This window comes from Lampris incognitus, chromosome 8, assembly GCF_029633865.1.
Source record: "Lampris incognitus isolate fLamInc1 chromosome 8, fLamInc1.hap2, whole genome shotgun sequence".
NCBI classification, from domain to species: domain Eukaryota; kingdom Metazoa; phylum Chordata; class Actinopteri; order Lampriformes; family Lampridae; genus Lampris; species Lampris incognitus.
In genome coordinates, this window is record NC_079218.1 from 56,669,116 (window position 1) to 56,694,159 (window position 25,044).

Here is a 25,044-nt window from a genome sequence, read left to right on the forward strand (position 1 = left end):
TGCCCTGCTCTCTGACCGCCACCCAAAACATTTCACACACGACTGACACCAGTCACTCATGATGGACATGTGGTTGACACATGATTGACTCATGGTTGACACATGATTGACTCATGATTGACATGTGATTGACTCATGATTGAGATGTGATTGACTCATGGTTGACATGTGATTGACTCATGGTTGACACGTGATTGTGTTGTGATGTTGTTGTTGTGTTCTTTCAGAGAGGTGTTTCCACCGGAGACAGAACTCAGTCTAATCTGGAGAACACTCTGGACAGTCAGGAATGGTGAGTCTCCTCCTCTTCGCTCTTCCTCTTTTTTTCCTCTTTCCTCCTCCACCTTACGCCTCATCTCTCTCTCTCTCTCTCTCCCCTTCCCCTTTTCTCCTCCTTTTGCATCTTAACTCCTTCTTTTTGCTCTTTCTCTGGTTAGCGCTCTGTGCCAAAGACCCAGAAGGGTTCAGATGGAGGACGGACACCGGTTTGGCATAACACAGGTTTCTTTTTATTTACAGAACATAATTTACACAGGGGGCGTCCGGGTAGCGTGGTGGTCTGTTCCGTTACCTACCAACACAGGGATCGCCGGTTCGAATCTCTGTGTTTCCTCCAGCTTTGTCAGGCGTCCCTACAGACACAATTGGCCGTGTCTGCGGGTGGGAAGGCAGATGTGGGTATGTGTCCTGGTCACTGCACTAGCGCCTCCTCTGATCGGTTGGGGCACCTGTTCAGGGGGAGGGGCAACTGGGGGGAATAGCGTGATCCTCCCACGTGCTACGTCCCCCTGGTGAAACTCCTCACTGTCAGGTGAAAAGAAGCGGCTGGCGACTCCACATGTATGGGAGGAGGCATGTGGTAGTCTGCAGCCCTCCCTGGATCGGCAGAGGGGATGAAGCAGCGACCAGGACGTCTCGGAAGAGTGGGGTAATTGGCCAAGTACAAGAGAAAAGGGGGGGGGGGGTAATGTGCACCTACATAGGCAGGTGCACAACGTTCCTGTTACTTGGCAAATCTGCCATTATAACAGAATCTGCCAAGGTGCAAGTGTCTGAATGTTCTCATTCATCCAGGTCATGGTTATACAAAGGAGTTGAATCAAGTGCAACTGGACTTGGTATATATCCGTGAAGACGTTTCCCAACGACCGTCGCTGCTAAACAAATGCAAATCAATAGCTCCAATAACGACGGGCGCAGCCAAACATTGGTGCACAAAAGAGCCACTCATATCTATGGCTGTGTTAGTGATGGATGTAGGTAAACATCAGAACACAAAGAGCCATGGACATCTATAGCTCTGACAACGACTCCAAAGAGGCTAAATTCTGAGTCTCATCACCAGCCAGTCAGACTAGTTTGGTCTAGTCAGGAAGGCACGAACTGAGGAAGCCTCTTGGATGAGAGGCGAAACGTCTTCACGGATATACACCAAGTCCAGTTGCACTTGATTCACCTCCTTTGGACAAGGTGCAAGTGCACCTGCCTTTTAAAGGGGGTGGGAGACGACACTCTGATTGGTTTATTTCACGTTACACCCAAAACACACCTACGATGAATTAAGAGACGAAGTACAGCCGCTTTGAACCATGCCTTTCACTCTGTGCTCAAGTTATCCCCCGTTAAACTAGCAGAGGTGGATTTGGACACAACCTAAACACAACTGCACCATGGTCTTCAGACCGTGTGCTGAGATGGTAAACATGTCACCCACAGAGCTGGACGTTAAGATGAAGGTCGACCCCTTGGAGAGTCTCTCTTCCTCTCACCATGCCTCTTCTGCTTCCCTCCCTCTCTCCTCGCAGGCGTGAGGACTCACTAGAAACTGACGTGTTTGATGGGGAAGAAAACTGCATGGATGGGAATGGGCCTCTGGAGGGGGAGGAGTTTTATCCAGACAGCAGCCAATGGGAAGTAGAGCAGGAGGAGGAAGGAGGCAAGGAAGCGCTGACTGAACCCAGCCCGCCAGGCGCCCTGACTGAACGGGTAACCCAATGCTCCTGCTTACCTTATTTTACTATACATTACTTTACCTTATTTTACTGTACTTTATCACGACGTAGTGTACCTTTCTTTACTCTACCCTACCTTACCTTGTGTTACTTCACCTTACTTCAGTGTTCGTTCTCTTACTATAAGTTACTTTACTTTACTTTATTAAACATTACTGCGTTCTTGTACCCAAATTGTGTTTTTAACCAACAAATCCTACAAAAGAGGCAATAATGTGTTTTATTACTGCTACTGCTATGGCTGTTACTACGGCTACTGCTACTACTACCACTACTAGTACTGCTTCTGCTAGTACTGCTACTAGATAGATAGATAGATAGATAGATAGATAGATAGATAGATAGATAGATAGATAGATAGATAGATAGATAGATAGATAGATAGATATTACCACGCAACAATGTTGGTGGCAGTTATTTTGGTGCAGCATGGTAGTTCAGTTCCAGTGCAAAAAGAAAGAGAAAAACAAGCAGCACCATAAACCATTACAACAACACACACACACAAAGGAAACACATGAAGAGTATGTACAGTGAATATATGATATGTACAGTTCAATTCCCCTGCATATCAAGTAGCTCACCAGGCAGAAAGTACAATGATTGATGTACCAGTCCAGTGTGAGTTCAGTCCAGTGTGAAGTGTGAGTTCAGTCCAGTGCATTCAGGTCAGTATATGGGTTCTTGTAGCAGGGGGCTAGCAAGGGCTGTTTATTGTTCCGATGCTGTCGGAAAGAAGCTGTTTTTGAATGGAGTGGTTTCGGGTAATATGGACCTGTAGCAGAGGGGAGGAGCTGGAGGAGGTGGTGGGCTGGGTGGGAGGGGTCACTGGTTATTTTAGCTGACCAGTTGAAGGTAGGCTTTATATACAGTAACTTGACTGGGGGAAGGTCACAACCAATTATATTGGAGGCTTTAGTAACAATCCTCTCCAGCTCCCTCTTGGTGTGACTATCTGAGCTCCCAGCTCCCATGATGTGAGGATGCTCTCTATGGTGGCTTTATAGAAGTGGACCAGCAGGTGTTTTTTGACATGATACTTCTTCAGTCGCCCGAGGAAGTACAGTCTTTGCTGAGGATTTTGATGATGTGGTTGTTGTTGATGTTCCACTTCAGAGTGTTACTGATGTAGGTGTTGAGGAATCTGAAGTAGTCTATCAGGTTATGGGTTGGTCAGAGATATTAACCGGGCCTTTGATGTTTGTTCTCTTCCTGAGGTCTACAGCTGTTTCCATTGTTTTTGAGGTATTGAGTAAAAGGTTATTTTTGCCGCGCCAAATGTACAGCCCACTTCACCTCTTGGCAGTACGGAGTCTCGTCATTGTTATTGATAAGTCCAATGATAGCAGTGTCATCTGCATACTTGAATATTTTGACTGAGCTGTGGTGAGAGGTAAACCCATTGGTGTAGATGGAGTAAAGCAGAGGAGATAACACACAGCCTTGTGGTGCTCCAGTACTGAGGGTCAGAGGACGTGATGTAGCATTGTAGAGCTTGACAGGTTGAATTCTGTTTCTAAGAAAGTCCAGTATCCAGTAACACAGAACTGGGTCGACGTTCATGTCTAGAAGCCCAGTGAAGAGCGTGAGGGGATTAATGGTGTTGCAAGCCAAGCTAAAATCTACAAACAGGATGCATGCGTAGGTGTTAGTTGATTCCAGGTGTTGCAGAGTGAAGTGATGAGTCAGGTTTATAGCATCCTCAACGAATCTATTAATCCGATAAGCAAACTGATATGGATCCATCAGTGGGGATATACAGGACTTCAGGTAGGAAAGAACTAAGCACTCAAACACTTTCATAGCCACTGAAGTGAGGGCAACTGACTCTCACTTTCATTACTTTTAACCAGTTCTGACACCAGTGTAGCGAATTTGGGGGGCAGCCGGGAACCGCCACAGCCAGGTCACTGAAGTCATTGAAGCATGTTATTTTGGCTGTTTTATCTTCTCTTGTGGGACATGTCACCTGCTGCATATAGTTATGGAGTTTGCCGGACAAATTTCAGTGGTTGAAGTCGCCCAGTACTGTTATTGTGCAGTCTGGGTGTGTTCTTTTGACTGAGGATATGTGGTGTGTTAGTTCACTGGCGGCAGTGTTAGCATTAGCATGTGGTGGGACGTAAACACCAGCTAGCACATCCAGCCATTATCCAAACCACTCATCCTGCTCTCAGGGTTGCGAGGATGCTGGAGTTCGTACGGTCATGAAAAACCTGGAAAAGTCATGGAATTTTAAAATGCAATTTCCAGGCCCTGGAAAAGTTATGGAAAATCATATTTTTTCAGAAGTTTTGGAAAAGTCATGGAAATATATCTAAAGTTTCATCAATTAATCCAAACAAAATCGATGTGTCATAATAAAATGTAAATTGCCACGGACCGTCGTGATATTTTGGTGGTGTGAAAAGTTTATTCAGTCTGGCCCAGTCTGTGTTACTGGGCATGCGGCGTGCAAGCGCCTAGCAACTGCAGGCATGCCCACTAGCCTGCAGTTGCTTCTGCTAGCAAACGGACGATTTCGACAAAATGCCAGGGAAGTGCAGCTTCAATAATACATGGCTTTTTAAGGGTAAATACCAATTATGGCTGGCAAAAGACACTGACCCAAGACGTGCTAAATGCAAACTGTGCTGTAAAACATTTGACATTTCGAATGTGGGCGAGGCAGCGCTCGTTAGCCGCTTGAAGGGGAAAAAGCACGAGACTGTAGCCGCAGCTGCTAGCAGCACAATACCCATAGGTGAGTTTATGAACGCGGACGCTGTGAGGACATCCGGCAACACTACTACAGTTTCCACGGCAACAAAGCAGACAACTTTGGACGTTTCTGCAAAAAATGAAGTCCTCAAAGCGGAGATACTGTGGGCACTAGAAATCATGAATTCACACTACTCATTCAAGTCATCCGAGGACACGAGCCGTGTTTTTGCCGCCATGTTCCCGGACAGCCAGATTGCAGCGAGATGTACCTGTGGTGAGAACAAGTGTGCCTATGTCTGTTCTTTTGGGCTTGCTCCGCCGCACTTTAAAAGACTCTTACTGTCAGAGGTGTCCCAACAAAAGGCATATGCAGTGCTGTTTGACGAAAGCCTAAACCACCATTTGCTGTCCAAACAAATGGATTTCCATGTGAGGCGGTGGGATGGAGCAGACGTAAAGACTAAAGACTACACATTGAGTTCCAGACTTTGCATATTCCGTCTCTAGTTTTAGGAGTGGAAGTTAATTTTGGAAGATTTATTTAATTTATTTATGTTATGTCTTTTTTTTTATATTGACAACTCATGTACTGATTACTGAGTAATCAGTAGTTAGCACTGGCATTCCTACCCACCCCAATGCACTATTTCTCTCTGTTTATCTCTGACAGAAAATGTGATGGCATTTTTACCTTTTGAGACATTGACAAAAATGTTAAACCGTTGGAATTAAAACATGAGAAAATTTATCTAAGTGCACCTGTCTGGTGTTTTTGTTTTGTTTTAGAGAGGCACCATACATTTCAGATGTAAACCTAATTTTACTTAGTGTTACGATAATTAGTTTTCGGTGGTCCCATTGAGATAAAATCATTTCTTTTGGTCACGGAAATTCACTAAAAGGTTTTGGAGAAGTCATGGAGAAGTCATGGAAAATCATTGGTGAAAAGGTGTGAGAACCCTGCCTTGGGAGGTAGAAGTGTCTGCACATAATAGTTAGGAAGTCAAGGCCTGGGAGCAGGACTGTTGTGCTGTGGTGAAGTTGGTCCACCAGCCTTCATTAATCATAAAACGCCTCCGCCTTCAGATTTCAAAGACAGTTTAACTGACCTGTCAGCTCAGTGGATAGTAAAACCTGAGAGTGGTACAGCCGCATCAGGGGTGTGTTGACCCAGCCAGGTCTCGGTAAGGCAGAGCCAGGCCTCGGTAAGCCAGGTCTCTGTAAGCCAGGCCTCGGTAAGCCAGGCCTCGGTAAGCCAGGCCTCTGTAAGCCAGGCCTCTGTAAGCCAGGTGTCTGTAAGCCAGGCCTCGGTAAGCCAGGCCTCGGTAAGCCAGGCCTCGGTAAGCCAGGCCTCGGTAAGCCAGGCCTCTGTAAGCCAGGCCTCAGTAAGCCAGGTCTCTGTAAGCCAGGCCTCAGTAAGCCAGGTCTCGGTAAGGCAGAGCCAGGCCTCCGTAAGCCAGGTCTCTGTAAGCCAGGCCTCGGTAAGCCAGGTCTCTGTAAACCAGGCCTCTGTAAGCCAGGTCTCTGTAAACCAGGCCTCAGTAAACCAGGTCTCTGTAAGCCAGGTCTCTGTAAGCCAGGCCTCGGTAAGCCAGGTCTCTGTAAGCCAGGCCTCGGTAAGCCAGGTCTCTGTAAGCCAGGTCTCTGTAAGCCAGGCCTCGGTAAGCCAGGTCTCTGTAAGCCAGGTCTCTGTAAACCAGGCCTCTGTAAGCCAGGTCTCTGTAAGCCAGGCCTCGGTAAGCCAGGCCTCGGTAAGCCAGGTCTCTGTAAGCCAGGTTTCGGTAAGGCAGAGCCAGGCCTCGGTAAGCCAGGTCTCTGTAAGCCAGACCTCGGTAAGCCAGGTCTCTGTAAGCCAGGTCTCGGTAAGTCAGGTCTCTGTAAGCCAGGCCTCGGTAAGCCAGGTCTCTGTAAGCCAGGTCTCTGTAAGCCAGGCCTCGGTAAGCCAGGTCTCTGCAAGCCAGGTCTCTGTAAACCAGACCTCGGTAAGCCAGGTCTCTGTAAGCCAGGCCTCGGTAAGCCAGGTCTCTGTAAGCCAGGCCTCGGTAAACCAGGTCTCTGTAAGCCAGGTCTTGGTAAGCCAGGTCTCGGTAAGGCAGAGCCAGGCCTCGGTAAGCCAGGCCTCAGTAAGCTAGGCCTCGGTAAGCCAGGCCTCGGTAAGCCAGGTCTCTGTAAGCCAGGTCTCGGTAAGGCAGAGCCAGGCCTCGGTAAGCCAGGTCTCTGTAAGCCAGGCCTCGGTAAGCCAGGCCTCGGTAAGCCAGGTCTCTGTAAGCCAGGCCTCGGTAAGCCAGGCCTCGGTAAGCCAGGTCTCGGTAAGGCAGAGCCAGGCCTCGGTAAGCCAGGTCTCTGTAAACCAGGCCTCGGTAAGCCAGGTCTTTGTAAGCCAGGCCTCGGTAAGCCAGGCCTCTGTAAGCCAGGCCTCGGTAAGCCAGGTCTCTGTAAGCCAGACCTCGGTAAGCCAGGTCTCTGTAAGCCAGGCCTCGGTAAGCCAGGTCTCTGTAAGCCAGGCCTCGGTAAGCCAGGCCTCGGTAAGCCAGGTCTCTGTAAGCCAGGCCTCGGTAAGCCAGGTCTCTGTAAGCCAGGTCTCTGTAAACCAGGTCTCGGTAAGCCAGGCCTCGGTAAGCCAGGTCTCTGTAAGCCAGGTCTCGGTAAGCCAGGCCTCGGTAAACCAGGTCTCTGTAAGCCAGGCGTCGGTAAGCCAGGCCTCGGTAAGCCAGGTCTCTGTAAGCCAGGCCTCTGTAAGCCAGGCCTCGGTAAGCCAGGCCTCTGTAAGCCAGGTCTCTGTAAGCCAGGTCTCTGTAAACCAGGCCTCGGTAAGCCAGGTCTCTGTAAACCAGGTCTCTGTAAGCCAGGTCTCTGTAAGCCAGGCCTCGGTAAGCCAGGTCTCGGTAAACCAGGTCTCGGTAAGCCAGGCCTCGGTAAGCCAGGTCTCTGTAAGCCAGGCCTCGGTAAGCCAGGTCTCTGTAAGCCAGGCCTCTGTAAACCAGGCCTCGGTAAACCATGCCTCTGTAAGCCAGGTCTCTGTAAGCCAGGCCCTGGTAAGCCAGGTCTCTGTAAACCAGGTCTCTGTAAGCCAGGTCTCTGTAAGCCAGGCCTCGGTAAGCCAGGTCTCTGTAAACCAGGCCTCTGTAAGCCAGGTCTCTGTAAACCAGGCCTCAGTAAACCAGGTCTCTGTAAGCCAGGTCTCTGTAAGCCAGGCCTCGGTAAGCCAGGTCTCTGTAAGCCAGGCCTCGGTAAGCCAGGTCTCTGTAAGCCAGGTCTCTGTAAGCCAGGCCTCGGTAAGCCAGGTCTCTGTAAGCCAGGTCTCTGTAAACCAGGCCTCTGTAAGCCAGGTCTCTGTAAGCCAGGCCTCGGTAAGCCAGGCCTCGGTAAGCCAGGTCTCTGTAAGCCAGGTTTCGGTAAGGCAGAGCCAGGCCTCGGTAAGCCAGGTCTCTGTAAGCCACACCTCGGTAAGCCAGGTCTCTGTAAGCCAGGTCTCGGTAAGTCAGGTCTCTGTAAGCCAGGCCTCGGTAAGCCAGGTCTCTGTAAGCCAGGTCTCTGTAAGCCAGGCCTCGGTAAGCCAGGTCTCTGCAAGCCAGGTCTCTGTAAACCAGACCTCGGTAAGCCAGGTCTCTGTAAGCCAGGCCTCGGTAAGCCAGGTCTCTGTAAGCCAGGCCTCGGTAAACCAGGTCTCTGTAAGCCAGGTCTTGGTAAGCCAGGTCTCGGTAAGGCAGAGCCAGGCCTCGGTAAGCCAGGCCTCAGTAAGCTAGGCCTCGGTAAGCCAGGTCTCTGTAAGCCAGGTCTCGGTAAGGCAGAGCCAGGCCTCGGTAAGCCAGGTCTCTGTAAGCCAGGCCTCGGTAAGCCAGGCCTCGGTAAGCCAGGTCTCTGTAAGCCAGGCCTCGGTAAGCCAGGCCTCGGTAAGCCAGGTCTCGGTAAGGCAGAGCCAGGCCTCGGTAAGCCAGGTCTCTGTAAACCAGGCCTCGGTAAGCCAGGTCTTTGTAAGCCAGGCCTCGGTAAGCCAGGCCTCTGTAAGCCAGGCCTCGGTAAGCCAGGTCTCTGTAAGCCAGACCTCGGTAAGCCAGGTCTCTGTAAGCCAGGCCTCGGTAAGCCAGGTCTCTGTAAGCCAGGCCTCGGTAAGCCAGGCCTCGGTAAGCCAGGTCTCTGTAAGCCAGGCCTCGGTAAGCCAGGTCTCTCTAAGCCAGGTCTCTGTAAACCAGGTCTCGGTAAGCCAGGCCTCGGTAAGCCAGGTCTCTGTAAGCCAGGTCTCGGTAAGCCAGGCCTCGGTAAACCAGGTCTCTGTAAGCCAGGCGTCGGTAAGCCAGGCCTCGGTAAGCCAGGTCTCTGTAAGCCAGGCCTCTGTAAGCCAGGCCTCGGTAAGCCAGGCCTCTGTAAGCCAGGTCTCTGTAAGCCAGGTCTCTGTAAACCAGGCCTCGGTAAGCCAGGTCTCTGTAAACCAGGTCTCTGTAAGCCAGGTCTCTGTAAGCCAGGCCTCGGTAAGCCAGGTCTCGGTAAACCAGGTCTCGGTAAGCCAGGCCTCGGTAAGCCAGGTCTCTGTAAGCCAGGCCTCGGTAAGCCAGGTCTCTGTAAGCCAGGCCTCTGTAAACCAGGCCTCGGTAAACCATGCCTCTGTAAGCCAGGTCTCTGTAAGCCAGGCCCTGGTAAGCCAGGTCTCTGTAAACCAGGTCTCTGTAAGCCAGGTCTCTGTAAGCCAGGTCTCGGTTAGGCAGATGGCAGAGCATTCCTTGTAATTCCAGTTAGTTTGGATCAACGTAAGAGTTCATCCATTTTAATCCTGAGGGACTTCAAGTTGAAGTTAAGTTTGGAGTGATTTTAAGTTGCCCTGTGATGGTCCGGTGGCCTGTCCAGGGTGTCTCCCCGCCTGCCGCCCAGTGACTGCTGGGATAGGCTCCAGCATCCCTGCGACCCTGAGAGCAGGATAAGCGGTTTGGATAATGGATGGATGGATGATCTTAAGTCCGACGAGGTCGACTGGGAGGGCAGCTTTCTGAACCTGGGGATTGTGCCAGTACGTTGTCGTCGTATACTGTCATATATTGTTGTATACTCTTGTATATTGCACCGATTGTAAATCCTTTCGGGAGTACCTCGTGTGATGTTGGGCTATACAAATTAACTTGACTTGACTACTACTATTAGCACTGCTACTAGTGCGGCTAGTACTCCTGCTACTACTTGTACTGCTACTACCAATACTGCAGGTATTACTAGTATTGCTAGTACTACTGCTACTAGTTTTGAAAATATATTTGTGATCATGTTTTGCAGTTGTGTTTGATTCATTCTTTCAGAGCAGTTGTCCAGAATCTGGGTTCTTCTGTCTTGTTTGATGAACATGTCGTATCACCTCTGATTCTTGTTTTGTGATCGTCCTTTCTTATTATCAGCATTGTAGAAATATTACAAAAACACTGCAGTATTGACAGGGTAAGGGTCGGGTCGGGTCGGGTCGGGAGACTCATAACTTTAATGTGTTCTGTTAATTGACAGTCTCACTATGTGACACTACTATAGTCATCATCATGATGAAGCTGTTTTGTGACACTACTATAGTCATCATCATGATGAAGCTGTTTTGTGACACTACTATAGTCATCATCATGATGAAGCTGTTTTGTGACACTGCTATAGTCATCATCATCATGAAGCTGTTTTGTGACACTACTATAGTCATCATCATGATGAAGCTGTTTTGTGACACTACTATAGTCATCATCATGATGAAGCTGTTTTGTGACACTACTATAGTCATCATCATGATGAAGCTGTTTTGTGACACTACTATAGTCATCATCATGATGAAGCTGTTTTGTGACACTACTATAGTCATCATCATGATGAAGCTGTTTTGTGACACTACTATAGTCATCATCATCATGAAGCTGTTTTGTGACACTACTATAGTCATCATCATGATGAAGCTGTTTTGTGACACTACTATAGTCATCATCATGATGAAGCTGTTTTGTGACACTACTATAGTCATCATCATGATGAAGCTGTTTTGTGACACTACTATAGTCATCATCATCATGATGAAGCTGTTTTGTGACACTATTATAGTCATCATCATGATGAAGCTGTTTTGTGACACTACTATAGTCATCATCATGATGAAGCTGTTTTGTGACACTACTATAGTCATCATCATCATGAAGCTGTTTTGTGACACTATTATAGTCATCATCATGATGAAGCTGTTTTGTGACACTACTATAGTCATCATCATGATGAAGCTGTTTTGTGACACTACTATAGTCATCATCATGATGAAGCTGTTTTTTGACACTACTATAGTCATCATCATGATGAAGCTGTTTTGTGACACTACTATAGTCATCATCATGATGAAGCTGTTTTGTGACACTACTATAGTCATCATCATGATGAAGCTGTTTTGTGACACTATTATAGTCATCATCATGATGAAGCTGTTTTTTGACACTACTATAGTCATCATCATGATGAAGCTGTTTTGTGACACTACTATAGTCATCATCATGATGAAGCTGTTTTGTGACACTACTATAGTCATCATCATGATGAAGCTGTTTTGTGTGTGCAGGTGAACAAGGAGACCAGTATGGACGGTTTGCTGGTCCCCTACTCCTCTGTGGTCCGGCCCAAAGAACGACGTCCTGATATCCCCCAGCAGAACCCCTTCATCAGGGGCAACACCATTATCCGCTCCAAGACCTTCTCCCCTGGACCCCAGAGCCAGTACATCTGCCGGGTATGTCAAGCTCACACACACACACACACACAAGCTCACAGAGGCCAAGTTTGCGTGTGCATTTTTCAGATGGTCATGGTGATCCAGCAGCTCTGAAGAACATCTGTAAGCTTCTTGACAGAGGTCTTATTTATGTTTTAACGTGTGAAATACTGGTGAAAAATCTTGGAGTTGGTGTGAAAAGCTTTGGTTACATCAGCAGCCAAAAAAAAAAAAAAACCAAGTATTCGTTTTATAAAGATAAATCAGAAAGACCAGCAAATTTTAGCATTTATGAAACGGTAACAGCAAACTTGCTGTTTACTTGATAGTGAACTAAAATTGTAACTGATTAATCTCTTGTTGATGGACTCATCCATAACTCGACTGGAGGTTTCAGCACTAGACTTGAGGATGACAGAGACAAATGGGTAGGTTGGTGAAGAGACAGGAAGACTGACACACACACGTGTGCTCTACTGGCACCAGCCTTGACCCGCTGACTTCCTGTCGCCGCAGATCAACCGCAGTGACAGCGACAGCTCCACGCTCTCCAAGAAGTCCCCGTTTGTCAGGAACGCCTCGGAGAGACGCAGCATGCGCATGAAGAAGGTACCGACACGACTCCTACATCCCCTCTTACCACACTGTCTCTGTCTGTCTGTCTGTCTGTCTGTCTGTCTGTCCATCCGTCCATCCGTCTGTCTGTGCATCTATCATCCATCTATCTAGTCTGTCTGTCCGTGTGTTTTCATCTTAATAGTGGAATTAAGTGTAAGCGTTTACCAGCCATATTAGCTCTTCTCGGGGTCTTGTTCAGGAGTCAGGGTAGGATGGAGCGGGAGATTGACAGGTGGGTTGGTGCAGCATCAGCAGTAATGTGGATGCTGTACCGGACCGTTGTGGTGAAGAGGGAGCTGAGCCGGAAGACAAAGCTCTCAATTTACCAGTCAGTCTTTGTTCCAACCCTCACCTATGGTCATGAGCTTTGGGTAGTGACCGAAAGGGTGAGATCACGGAAACAAGTGGCTGAAATGAGTTTCCTCCGTAGGGTGTCTGGGCTAAGCCTTAGAGATAGGGTGAGGAGCTCGGACATCCGGAGGGAGCTCGGAGTAGACCTGCTGCTCCTTCGCGTCAAAAGGAGCCAGTTGAGGTGGTTCGGGCATCTGATCAGGATGCCTCCTGGGCGCCCTCCTTTGGAGGTTTTCAGGCACGTCCAACTGGGAGGAGACCCCGGGGTAGACCCAGAACTCTCTGGAGGGACTACGTGTCCAATCTGGCCTGGGAACGCTTTGGGATCCCCCAGGAGGCGCTGGAGGGCGTTGCCGGGGAGAGGGACGTCTGGAGTGTCCTACTTAGCTTGCTGCCACCGTGACCCGACCCCGGAGGAGCGGCTGATGATGAGGAGAGGAGATGAGATTAGCTCTTGTTATTCTGTCCATTCCCTGTGAGACAGAGTGAGAACTTATAGTGATTCTAACCAGAGAGGAGGAGGAAAGGAAAAGGGAGAGCAGGTGATAGAGCCATAAAGTGTTTTCTCCCTTAGTAAGAGGGCCTCTGAATATTTAATGGCAGGCTGAGTGTTTAATGCAACAGTACCGGGAGTCTCTTTGTCCCTTCTGAAGCTCTGCAGGAGTGTTCAGAGAATTTACGTACATGCAGACTTTAACTGGAACTCACATTAAAGGACCAGTGTGTGAGCTTTAGGGGGATCTATAAGCAGATATGGAATATAATATTCATAAATATGTTTTCATTAGTGTATAATTATTTGAAAATAAGAATCGTGTTTTCGTTTGCATGTTCTCCCCGTGTCTGCGTGGGGTTCCTCCGGGTGCTCCAGTTTCCTCCCACAGTCCAAAGACATGTAGGTCAGATGAATCAGCCATACTAAATTGTCCCTAGGTATGAATGTGTGTGTGTGTGTGTGAGTGTGTGTTGGTGTGATGGCCTGGTGGCTTGTCCAGGGTGTCTCCCTGCATGCCACCTAATGACTGCTGGGATAGGCTCCAGCATCCCTGAGAGCAGGATAAGCGGTTTGGATAATGGATGGAGAATGAGCCCTTTATACCTACAGAGGGGGCAGGTCCTCTTCCACGGAGCCCACCATGTTACACCACTATGTTTCTACAGTAGCCCAGAATGGACAAACCAAACACTGGCTCTAGACAGGGCCTTTGGAGGTTTTTTTGCGAGTTTTGTGGCCACCATAGGTTCTCCTACACAAGAGGGGTTATCAGTTTGTTGCAATCTGCAACCTCACCAATAGATGGCACTAATCCTACACACTGGTCCTTTAACAAATACACTCACCTGCCACACATATACACTTTAAGTACAAAAGTATTGGGACATCTGGCCATTACACTTACAGAAGCGTATATGACATCCCATTCTAAAGCCATAGGCATTAATATGGAGTTCCCCCCCCTCCCCCACCCTTTGCAGCTACAACAGCTTCCACTCTTCTGGGAAGGCTTTCCACAAGATTTGGAGTGTCTGTGGGATTTCTTTTTTGCCCATTCATCCAGAAGAGTATTTGTGAGGTCAGGCACTGATGGTGGATGAGAAGACCTGGCTCGCAATCTCCGTTCTAGTTCATCCCGAAGGTGTTCGATGGCGTTGAGGTCAGGGCTCTGTGCGGGCCAGTCAAGTTCTTCCACACCAAACTCACCCAACCATGTCTTCATGGACCTTGCTTTGTGCACTGGGGCACAGTCATGCTGGAACAGAAAAGGAACCTCCCCAAACTGTTCCCACAATGTTAGAAGCATAGAATTGTCCAAAACGTCTTGGTATGCTGAAGCATTAAGATTTCCCTTCACTGGAACTAAGGGACCTAGCCCAACCCCTGAAAAACAACCCCATACCATTATCCCTCCTCCACCAAACTGTACAGTTGGCACAGTGCAGTCAGGCAGGTAACGTTGTCCTGGCATCTGCCAAACCCAGACTCGTCCATCAGACTGCCAGACAGAGAAGCGTGATTCGTCCTCCACAGAACACGTTTCCACTGCCCCAGAGTCCAGTGGCAGTGTGCTTTACACCACTCCGTCCAGCGCTTAGCATTGTGCTTGGTGGTGTAAGGCTTGCATGCAGCTGCTTGGCCATGGAAACCCATTCCATGAAGCTCCTGGAGCACAGTTTTTGTGCTGATGTTAATGCCAGAGGAAGTTTGGATCTCTGCAGTTATTGAGTCAACAGAGCGTTTGAGACTTTCACGCACTATGCGCCTCAGCCCTCGTTGACCCCACTGTGTGACTTTACGTGGTCTGCCACTTCGTGGCTGAGTTGCTGCTGTTGCTAAACGCTTCCACTTTTCAATAATACCACTTACAGTTGGCCGTGGAATATCCAGCAGGGAAGAAATTTCACCAACTGCATCCTATGACAGTACCACACTTGAATTCACTGAGCTCTTCAGAATGACCCATTCTTTCACAAATGTTTGTAAATGCAGACTGCATGGCTAGCTGCTGGATTTATACACCTGTGGCAATGGGTCTGAATGAAACACCTGAATTCAATGATTAAGAGGTGTGTCCCAATACTTTTGTCCATATAGTGTATGTCCATCCATCTACTACCCAAGTCGGTGATCCTGCTCTCAGGGTCGCGGGGATGCTGGAGCCTATCCCAGCAGTCATTGGGCGGCAGGCGGGGAGACACCCTGGACAGGCCGCCAGGCCGTCACAGGGCCGACACACACATTCACACACACACACACACATTCACACCTAGGGACAAATTAGTACGGGTGATCCACCTGACCTACATGTCTTTGGACTGTGGGAGGAAACCGGAGCCCCCGGAGGAAACCACGCAGACACGGGGAGAACATGCAAACTACACACAGAGGACGACCCGGGACGACCCCCAAGGTTGGACTACCCCGGGGTTTGAACCCAGGACTTCCTTGCTGTGAGGTGACCATGCTAACCACTGCGCCACCGTGCCGCCCGCCACACATGTGTGTCATAGTGTTTGATAAGGATTCTTACACTTAACAAAGAGTAAATCCAGTTCGGGTCTTTGAAAGACTGCCTGTACTCTATGTCTGATATGTTAAACCCCACCTACGCGGCGGCGCTCCATGAATGCTAAAACGAACAGATGTGTCTGCACATCCAGCTGGTCCCAGGTCAGCTCTGTCAGGTGTGTTTGTTTTTTACTCTTTAGTAGCAGGTTGTGGGAATTTTCCTTTTCTCCTTTTTGTTCCCTCTTGAGTCACAATGACGATGCAGCTCTGCTGTTGTGTTCATGCTGCGTAAATAAGAAATAAACAATTGTAAAGTCATCTGTCGCTCTGTAGACAGATGTGAGTGTGTGTGTGTGTGTGTGTGTGTGTGTGTGTGAGCACATTTACATGCATGCACGCACACACACAGACCAGATATCCACACTAAAGGTTTACGTTACTTAAACAAATTGCCGTACGAGAACTCTACTCACATTAATCCTTTCCTCCCCGACCCTCAGCCCCCAGTACCGGTCAAAGGCCTGGACGGTCTCCTGCGGACCTCCCTGGACCTGGAGCTGGACCTGCAGGTGTCCCGGACACGGCAGGCTCGGCTGTCCCAGGAGCTGCGGGTTCTCCGAGAGCTGAAGGAGCAGCTGGAGCGAGCCAAGCTGCAGGGGCAGCGGGAGCTCCCCGCCTGGATGCAGGAGGACGAACGCTTCCACCTCCTGCTGACGCAGGCCGAGAAACAGGTCAGCACACTGGTGTTTAACTGGTCAGCACACTGGTGTTTAACTGGTGTTTAACTGGTGTTTAATTGGTCAGCACACTAGTGTTTAACTGGTCAGTTGGTGTTTAATTGGTCAGCAGAACTGGTGTTAAACTGGTCAGTTGGTGTTTAACTGGTTAACTGGTGTGAACTGGTCAGCAGAACTGGTGTTAAACTGGTCAGTTGGTGTTTAACTGGTTAACTGGTGTGAACTGGTCAGCAGAACTGGTGTTAAACTGGTCAGTTGGTGTTTAACTGGTTAACTGGTGTGAACTGGTCAGCAGAACTGGTGTGAAACTGGTCAGTTGGTGTTTAACTGGTTAACTGGTGTGAACTGGTCAGCAGAACTGGTGTTAAACTGGTCAGTTGGTGTTAAACTGGTCAGTTGGTGTTTAACTGGTTAACTGGTGTGAACTGGTCAGCAGAACTGGTGTTAAACTGGTCAGTTGGTGTTTAACTGGTTAACTGATGTGAACTGGTCAGCAGAACTGGTGTTAAACTGGTCAGTTGGTGTTTAACTGGTTAACTGGTGTGAACTGGTCAGCAGAACTGGGGTTAACACTAGTGTTAAACAGGTCAGCTGGTAGGACAAGGACAGTGTGTTTACACAGCACATGTCAGTGTCAAGGGGATTCAAGATGCTTTAGATAAAACACAAGACATTAAGAGAAGCAGCGTGAGCAGTAAAAAGACATTTAAAACAAATAAAAGAGTAAAAGTCACGGTGCAGTGTAAGATGATATCAGAAGCTTCAGATTGTATTTAATCGTAGGCAAACAGGAAGGTCTTCAGCCTTAGTATAAAAGAACTGTGAGCTGCAGCAGACTTGCAGGTTTCTGGGAGTTTGTTCCAGACATGTGGTGCATAGAAACTGGTGTGAACCTGGTTTAGGAGAACTGGTGTCTGGTCTTTGCAGTCGTCCCAGAAAGTCAGGTCTCATTGAAAAAAGGACCGTAGTCTAGTAACTTTTTACTAAAGGCAGTTGAGAGAAGGAGATGTGTGGTGATGATGTAGACTGTGCAGCATGTGTAAATTCTTACTGTTTTATTAAGGACAGAAGTGAGCTGTCTCATAATAAGTCCAAGTTGTTTTAGAAGTTAGTACGTCACAGTAATCCATCTCCTTCAGATCACTGTGGGATGTGACTTGAGTTGGCGCTGAATTGATGCTGATGTGAACAGTCAGTGTTGGGCGTGAGCCAGGTGTGCATGTGCAGCTGTTCACCTCTTAGGTTTTGAACATTAGGCGTCATGCTGAAGGAGTAACCGGTTGAGAGAACGTCCGTCCTCCTCCTGCACCACTGTTGAAGTTTCAGGCTCTGTTCCTCTTCCTCTTAGACTCGTGAGGAGCAGCTCCAGGAGCAGCGGGTAGAGAAGATGATGAGGGCCGCAGCCAAGGATGTCCAAAAGATCCGGGGCCAGAGCCGCAAGGAGGTCCCCGAGGTCCAGACCTTCAGGTGGGGAACACCCGAACATGGGTTTTATAGTCCTGAAAATACTTCACAGATACCTACAATCCTGCAGATTTACTCACAAATGTTCTCTCAGGTCCTTTTTTTCTGGCACATTTAGACGAAAGATCTTCCCCAGATTTACCCAACATTCATGTGCATGGTTGGTGTCTGGTAGGACTTAGCCAGGAAAAATGACAGGGTGCATAGTGTTTTCCATCTTCATCATAGCAGCCAGATGAGGAAGAAGAAGGTAGGTAGTGTTGAGTTCGAAGAAGTGAAGTTGTTGTGTCTAACCAGCAGATATGACAGAACAGGCTGGTAGAAAACCTTTACCAACACATAGTACAGCATCAGTTTACCAATACATAGTACTACATCAGTTTACCAATACATAGTACTGCATCAATTTACCAACACATAGTACTACATCAGTTTACCAACACATAGTACTAAATCCATAAGTAAAACTCAGGTTCCACCAGGTTTTATTGTTTGTTTCTGACACAGCAGCCCTGCTGACTCTCATTCATCTGTCACCTTACCAACACCTACACTGCAGACGCGCACACATGGTTTACCAACACCTACACTGCAGACACACACATGGTTTACCAACACCTACACTGCAGACACACACACGGTTCAAACTGAAACAATGGGTCACACTTTATCGTGAATATCTGTAAATAGAGATTAATAAATGAGTAACAGAGCACATATTAGCTCTTAAAACACAGCTGCTAACATTAGCAGAAGTTTCTCCCAACCTCAGCCATTTAGGACTTTGTGTCTAAACGTAACCTTCATACTTGTAATGCTTTATTTAATAACTGTTTAAAGACCATAAGATGGTTATCATTTTTTAACATCTGCTAAAGTTAAGTGTGTTGTAAGAGCTTATAGGTGCCCTATTACTCCTTTATTAATTACTGCTTAATTATTAATTAATTCATTATTATTAATTATTAATATAATATAGCAATATATGATATGATAATATAGTTAATTAATATCAATATTCTTAATATTAAATATTTTATTACATTTAATTATTTAATTATTAATTACTATTGGTTATTAATTACTACTTACAGCTACTCTTTATAAAGTGTTACCAAACAATTATTTCCAGGCCTGTAACTTTAAGTCACCCTGTGACAAGATAGAAGTTTCTTTGGATCAGGTATTTACAAAATGAGCCAGAAAGTTGATGTATGGTAAATACTGTTGGTTGGTGCATTTTACTCAAACCTGGAATAAAAAACTTGTATAAAACTACTCATATAAAGGACACACAGCTACAAAAAATACTCAAGTACTTTGTTCTTTATAAATAATCAAAACAACTTCAGGCTTGCCCCAGGGTGGGGCACTCTGGGGAGTACTACGAGAGTATGGGGTACCGGGGCAGTTGCTACAAGCCATCCGGTCCTTGTATAACCAGAGTGAGAGCTGTGTCCGCATTCTCGGCACAAAGTCAAACCCATTTTCAGTGGGTGTCGGACTCCGCTAAGGTTGTCCCTTGTCTCTGATTCTGTTTGTGGTATTCATGGACAGGATCTCAAGGTGCAGCCAAGGTGAGCAGTGTGTCTGTTTTGGGAACCTTAGAATTGCATCTCAGCTCTTTGCAGATGATGTGGTTTTGTTGGCTTCATCAGAACGTGACCTCCAGTTTGCAGCTGAGTGTGAAATGGACAGGATGAGAGTCAGCACCTCCAAGTCTGAGGCCACGGTTCTCTACCGGAAAATGGTGGATTTCTCCCTCCGGGTTGGGGATGAGTTGTTGCCTCAAGTGAAGGAGTTCAGATATCTCGGGGTCTTGTTCATGAGTGAGGGTAGGATGGAGCGGGAGATTGACAGGTGGATTGGTGCAGCATCAGCAGTAATGCGGACGTTGTACCGGACCGTTGTGGTGAAGAGGGAGCTGAGCCAGAAGGCAAAGCTCTCAATTTACCAGTCAGTCTTCGTTCCAACCCTCAGCTATGGTCATGAGCTTTGGGTAGTGACTGAAAGGGTGAAATTGCGGCTACAAGCGGCTGAAGTGAGTTTCCTCCATAGGGTGTCTGGGCTCAGCCTTAGAGATAGGGTGAGGAGCTCAGACATCCAGAAGGAGCTCGGAGTAGAGCCGCTGCTCCTTCGCGTTGAAAGGAGCCAGTTGAGGTGGTTCGGGCATCTGATTAGGATGCCTCCTGGGCACCTTCCTTTGGAGGTTTTCCGGGCACGGCCAACTGGGAGGAGACCCCGGGGTAGACCCAGAACTCTCTGGAGGGACTACATGTCCAATCTGATCTGGGAATGCCTTGGGATCCCCCAGGAGGAGCTGGAGGGCGTTGCTGGGGAGAGGGACGTCTGGAGTGCCCTACTTAGCTTGTCCCCACCGCGACCCGACCCCGGAGAAGCGGGTGATGATGAATGAATGAATGAATGAACGAATGAACTTCTGAAATGATTTGTTGAGGTCTGTGTTTGCATTCATGTGAGGGTCCCTTTTCTCCACCGAGGTTTATGGGATGTCTTTTTCTTTTCTTCCTCCAGAGAGAAGATGGCGTTCTTCACGCGAGCCAAGGCCAACATCCCCAAGCTGCCAGCTGCAGACGTGTAAAGGAGCATTTCAAAGTATTTCCCGAGTCTCCCCCGTGGTCCGCATGGAAAGGAGGCGAACACTGGGAGGTGTTATGAAGAATTAATTGGTGACAAAAATGTTAACTAGGAAAAAAAGTCAAAATCAGAGACACTTTTTATTTTAGATGGCAGTGTTGCTAATCTGTACTGTTTCATTTTAGTTTAGCACAACTAGAGTTTAATTCTTAATCTCCTCCACCTGTTTTTTGTTTTCGTGGCATTTTTGTTTTCCATTGATGAATTACAAAGAGGTGAAAGGTCATAGTGACATCTTAGGTGTTTGTACCACACAATCGTCATTCCAAGGCACGCGCACACAGACAAGTGTGTGTGCACAGAGTTTCTGCCTCCAGATGTGACGTCGGCCATATTTGGAAAACCCCGTTCCTCTAAAATGATTGTAAGCACAGCTGATGCTTTCTAACTCGCGGCAGATAACACAACACTGTTCTACAGGGGAAAACTGGATTTCGCAGATGCTGAATGATGAACTTTGAGCCGTGATTTTTACTTTGTCTCAAAATGGATCTGTTAAAGTTTTTAAAATCTTGGCGGGCGTAAACATAGCGGGTGTACACAGACGCACACACAGACACACACCAGTCTTTCGTTGTTTGACCTTTTCTGAAGCTGTGTATGAGGTAGCGAAAGTCCACACGATGTTCGGTATGTGAACGTCAATGCTGGAGCTCTCTGGACTGACCCCGTTTGTGAGTCTGGATCTATGAGGTACATGTACAACCGTCAGTGTCAGGAACCACGTCCACCGCAGGCTCCGGATGAAACCCCTTCCCGTTGTTAAACCCACAATATCCTCTTCTTTCCTGCACAACTCAGAGGGATGTCTGATAGGTTTTATAGAGGCTAAAGGAAAATCACCAACCGTTGACCCATCGCACCTCAAACACACACACACACACACACTCAGTCAGACACTTGGCATGGTGTAGGGACAGTGATAACTCACCAACACTCAGGTTGTTGCTCGGATAGTTTCTGCACTTTAAAACACTTGAGTGAACTTTAAAAAAAGAGAGGAAGTTGAGGTGGTTCGTTGAATACAACCGATCGCCTGGGCCCGGCACTGGAACGAACGTCGCATCTCGACAAAGCACACAATAGAAGCACATTGTAGAAGCACGTAAGAAGTGAAGATGATGATGTATTTTGATGATTTGTAATTGATTGTATGATTCCAGGACTGGAAGTGAATGTAGTTGTGCCCCACTGGTTAAGAGAACTGCCAATCCTATCCGAGGCGAGAAATTGGCACCGGTCAAATGATGTTGCATGTTGGCCATAGATGGTCTCTCACTCTCTTTTAACACCTACCAGCGTCTTCAGGAGGTGATCGTCTCCCGGTTTGTGGTCGCACTCCTTTTAAGACCTAGTATTTTGGTTGGGTACTACGAGGCCAGAACGTTTTCAGATGTACGCAGTAACTAAAATGTATATGTAGTCTGATGTGTTGGGCCTCGTTCATGAAATGTTCTTATGCAGAATTTTGTTCGTACACAGTCGTGGAATTTTTTAGCCCTCAGGTTCGTCTTACAAATGCAAGCAACGTCTGAGGGTTATTTCTAAGTCTTTCCCCCTGACATCTACTATGTCCACCTCTTGCAGCTAGCATGCATCCAGGCTTGTAGAGATGTCAATGTTAGCCAGCTGGTGTCTAAATTCAGGGGTCAGACCCATGCTCTGTGTGTTCTCTATGACCCAAACTGAGGGCTAGAATATTCCACGAGTATGTATTTGTGTGCAAGAAGATTTCAGACCTGAGACTCCAGATGCCTTTGTTGTTCTGAACTGTGGGTTCGTCTTTCTTGGTTTTTTGCTCATAACTGGACGCTTTGGAGAACAAAACATATCAGAGGAGATATTAACTTCTCATCTCATGTGTCTCCTAAATGGACTCTCATCTCATCTTAGCACGTTTCCAAATCTTGCAAACATGTCCCCGTCTGCTCCTAGTTTTATATTAAATCAGCTTTGAGAATCTGCTTTTTTAAACCTAAAATGAGTGAGTAAACAAACCAAACACAAAACCGATTGTTATAACCCCCCTTTTTTTGTAATTCCAATCCGTTTCAGGAAAAAAGATGCAGTCAGCAGTGAATATGCAAACTTGAACGACCCAGCTGAGACCTGGTGTTACGGCATGATGAGTTGTTTCCTCATTCAGATTACATATTACACACAGATTACATTCAGATTACATTTTAGACACGGATTACATTCAGATTACACATTAGATACAGATTATATTCAGATTACACATTACATTCGGATTACATATTAGATGCAGATTACATTCAGATTACACATTAGATACAGATTATATTCAGATTACACATTACATTCGGATTACATATTAGATGCAGATTACACTCAGATTGCACCCACAAGGCGGTGGAAGTGGTTTTAAAGTGATTGGGTTTACCAGATCAAGTCCAGTCATCCAACGCGTTGTGACTCTTTGTGAATCGGCTGACACATTTGTGTGAATAAACAGGAAGTGAGAAGGTTTTACCATTGTTTCTTTTTCATGTGGCCGTGAGGCCGCAAGGAGCCTCAAGGAATGGAGGTTGACATGAAGGGAAGGTCTCCTGCTGCATACCGCAGATGTTCGATTCATCGGGTTAAGGTTTAAGTCAAGTGTCGGAAAGATAAAACCTCTTAAACAATCACTCTCGGAAGATTCTGGCTGCGTGCTTTTTTCACTCGCACTTCCCGGGAGTCATTTCAAATAGTGCAGTGTCGCTTTTATGACGTCACTCACTTGAAAACGATGGCTGCATCGCCACAACAACTTGGCTGCGACGCTAAATTCATCCCTGAAAACAATCGAATGGAATTTGGATCATCTGTTGGCGTCACTTTTCTCTTTGTCTGTCTGGCCATGACTTCTAATGGCTAACAAGTTTGTCTCCCATAACCCCAGACCACTGAGTGCTTGTTACGCCTATCCCCTCTGGTGGACCAATCACTGCTGGGGGACGGAAAATACGTATATACAATTTTCCATGTACTGTTTATTAGTCCCCTTGGGGAGATTCAACTTCTGCATCAACCCATCCGAGCTGTGTAACTAGGAGCAGTGGGCAGCTGCAGCACCCGGGGACCAACTCCAGTTCTTCTTTCCATTGCCTTGCTCAAGGACCTGGGACGGCCTGGGGTTCGAACCCAGGACCTCTTGCTGCGAGGAACAGTGCTAACCACTGGACCACCCTGCTGCCCATGTTGCTTCCTGTGTGATGCTTCGGATGTTCGGCAGGAATGTTGCCGCAGATACACGTTTGTATGAAGCGAGCTTTTTCGAGATCGGTACTTTAAGTTAGGCAGAGAAGCAAGTAAGCTTCATTCTTGTGTCTCTCTCATTCTCTCCCTTTCTGTCTGTAAACTCCTAATAATGCACGGTATGAAGAATTAGAGGGATCAACCGGAAGTTAGAAGCGGTCCTTGGATTTGCTTTCCACAGAGGGTTGAAATCTGGTCAAACTTGGCCTGGTTGTGTGAAGAGGCTTTCTGTGGAGGGAGAGCGCTTCGTCATCACGACTCGATCTTATGAAAGAACGCTAGAGAGACAGAAGCGGTAGAAAACTCTGACCTAAAGGGAAGTGCCCTGGTTAGTATATTGGTTGGTGAGAGTGCCTTACGCTCGTCCAAAGGAGAATTTTTTTGATTTTTATTTTCATTTTCAAGCATTTTTGACAGGTTAAAGACCCAGACAGGCACCAACACTGGAGAGAAAGTCCTGGTCCGAGTTTGCCTCACCAAGCGTCCATTTAAAGATATGATTCCCCGCTTGCTCTTTAAAAGTGACTGTTGGTCAACAGTAACTATAATAACAAAGCGTTCGCACAAAGTCACTGTTTTAATCTCTGACCAGTTACTTCTGACGCTGTCGTGACTTTTGGACTGTGTGTTGGGTGTCTCTCACCCACCAGCAACCCAATGAAACCTGCTGCCTGCTCTCGCTTTAACCTTTTACAGTAGCAAGAACAACAGCTATGTTTCCATCCGGCGGTCAAGCCACTTTTCAGCAAACTTCTCTAAATTCATGAAAAATAACATGCAAATTAAGTGCATTCCGTCAGATTTGTTTTAATAAACCCTGATCGTGGTGTTACGTGTCCTACGTTATATGTCCATACAGCACCGACCAGGAGGATGGAGCAGTCAGGTTGAATAAAAAGCTAATTCGTTGAATTTTGCCACTTCCATTCCACTTTTCCCCCCCAATTGTACCTGGCCAATTACCAATTACCCCACTCTTCCAAGCTGTTCCGGTCTCTGCTCCACCCCCTCTGCCGATCCGGGGAGGGCTGCAGACTACCACATGTCTCCTACGACACATGTGGAGTCACCAGCCGCTTCTTTTCACCTGACAGTGAGGAGTTTCACCAGGGGGACGTAGCGCATGGGAGGATCACGCTATTCCCCCCAGTTCCCCCTCCCCGAACAGGTGCCCCGACTGACCAGAGGAGGCGCTAGTGCAGCGAACAGGACACATACCCACATCCGGCTTCTCACCCACAGACACAGCCAATTGTGTCTGTAGGGATGCCCGACCAAGCTGGAGGCACCACAGGGATTCGATCTGGTGAGCTCCGTGTTGGTAGGCAACGGAATGGACCGCCACGCTACCGGGACGCCCCCATTCCACTTTCCTAATGCGATACTTCATCATGTACATGTACAGATGACCACGTCGTCTGTTGTAAAGTGGGGGATATCTTTTTTTATTATTGGTTTTTCTTTTCTGCACAAAACACGCTAAGTCTGATGGGCAGAGCTCAAGGCAGAGGATTCATCCCCGTG

At 47.5% G+C, this 25,044-nt stretch overlaps 1 protein-coding gene across 1 annotated transcript in view; it reads left to right on the forward strand.

Moving 5' to 3' along the window:
- wwc1 (WW and C2 domain containing 1) overlaps positions 1-24,729 on the forward strand; it is a 133,230-nt gene extending 108,501 nt beyond the window's left edge. Inside the window, exons 16-22 of the mRNA XM_056284391.1 lie at positions 228-292; positions 1,806-1,986; positions 11,275-11,442; positions 11,941-12,033; positions 15,901-16,131; positions 17,486-17,604; positions 20,137-24,729. Coding sequence (XP_056140366.1) covers positions 228-292; positions 1,806-1,986; positions 11,275-11,442; positions 11,941-12,033; positions 15,901-16,131; positions 17,486-17,604; positions 20,137-20,203 — 924 coding nt within the window. The 3' untranslated portion in view covers positions 20,204-24,729. The remainder of the gene's footprint in view (positions 1-227; positions 293-1,805; positions 1,987-11,274; positions 11,443-11,940; positions 12,034-15,900; positions 16,132-17,485; positions 17,605-20,136) is intronic.
- The last annotated feature ends 315 nt before the right edge of the window (positions 24,730-25,044 follow it).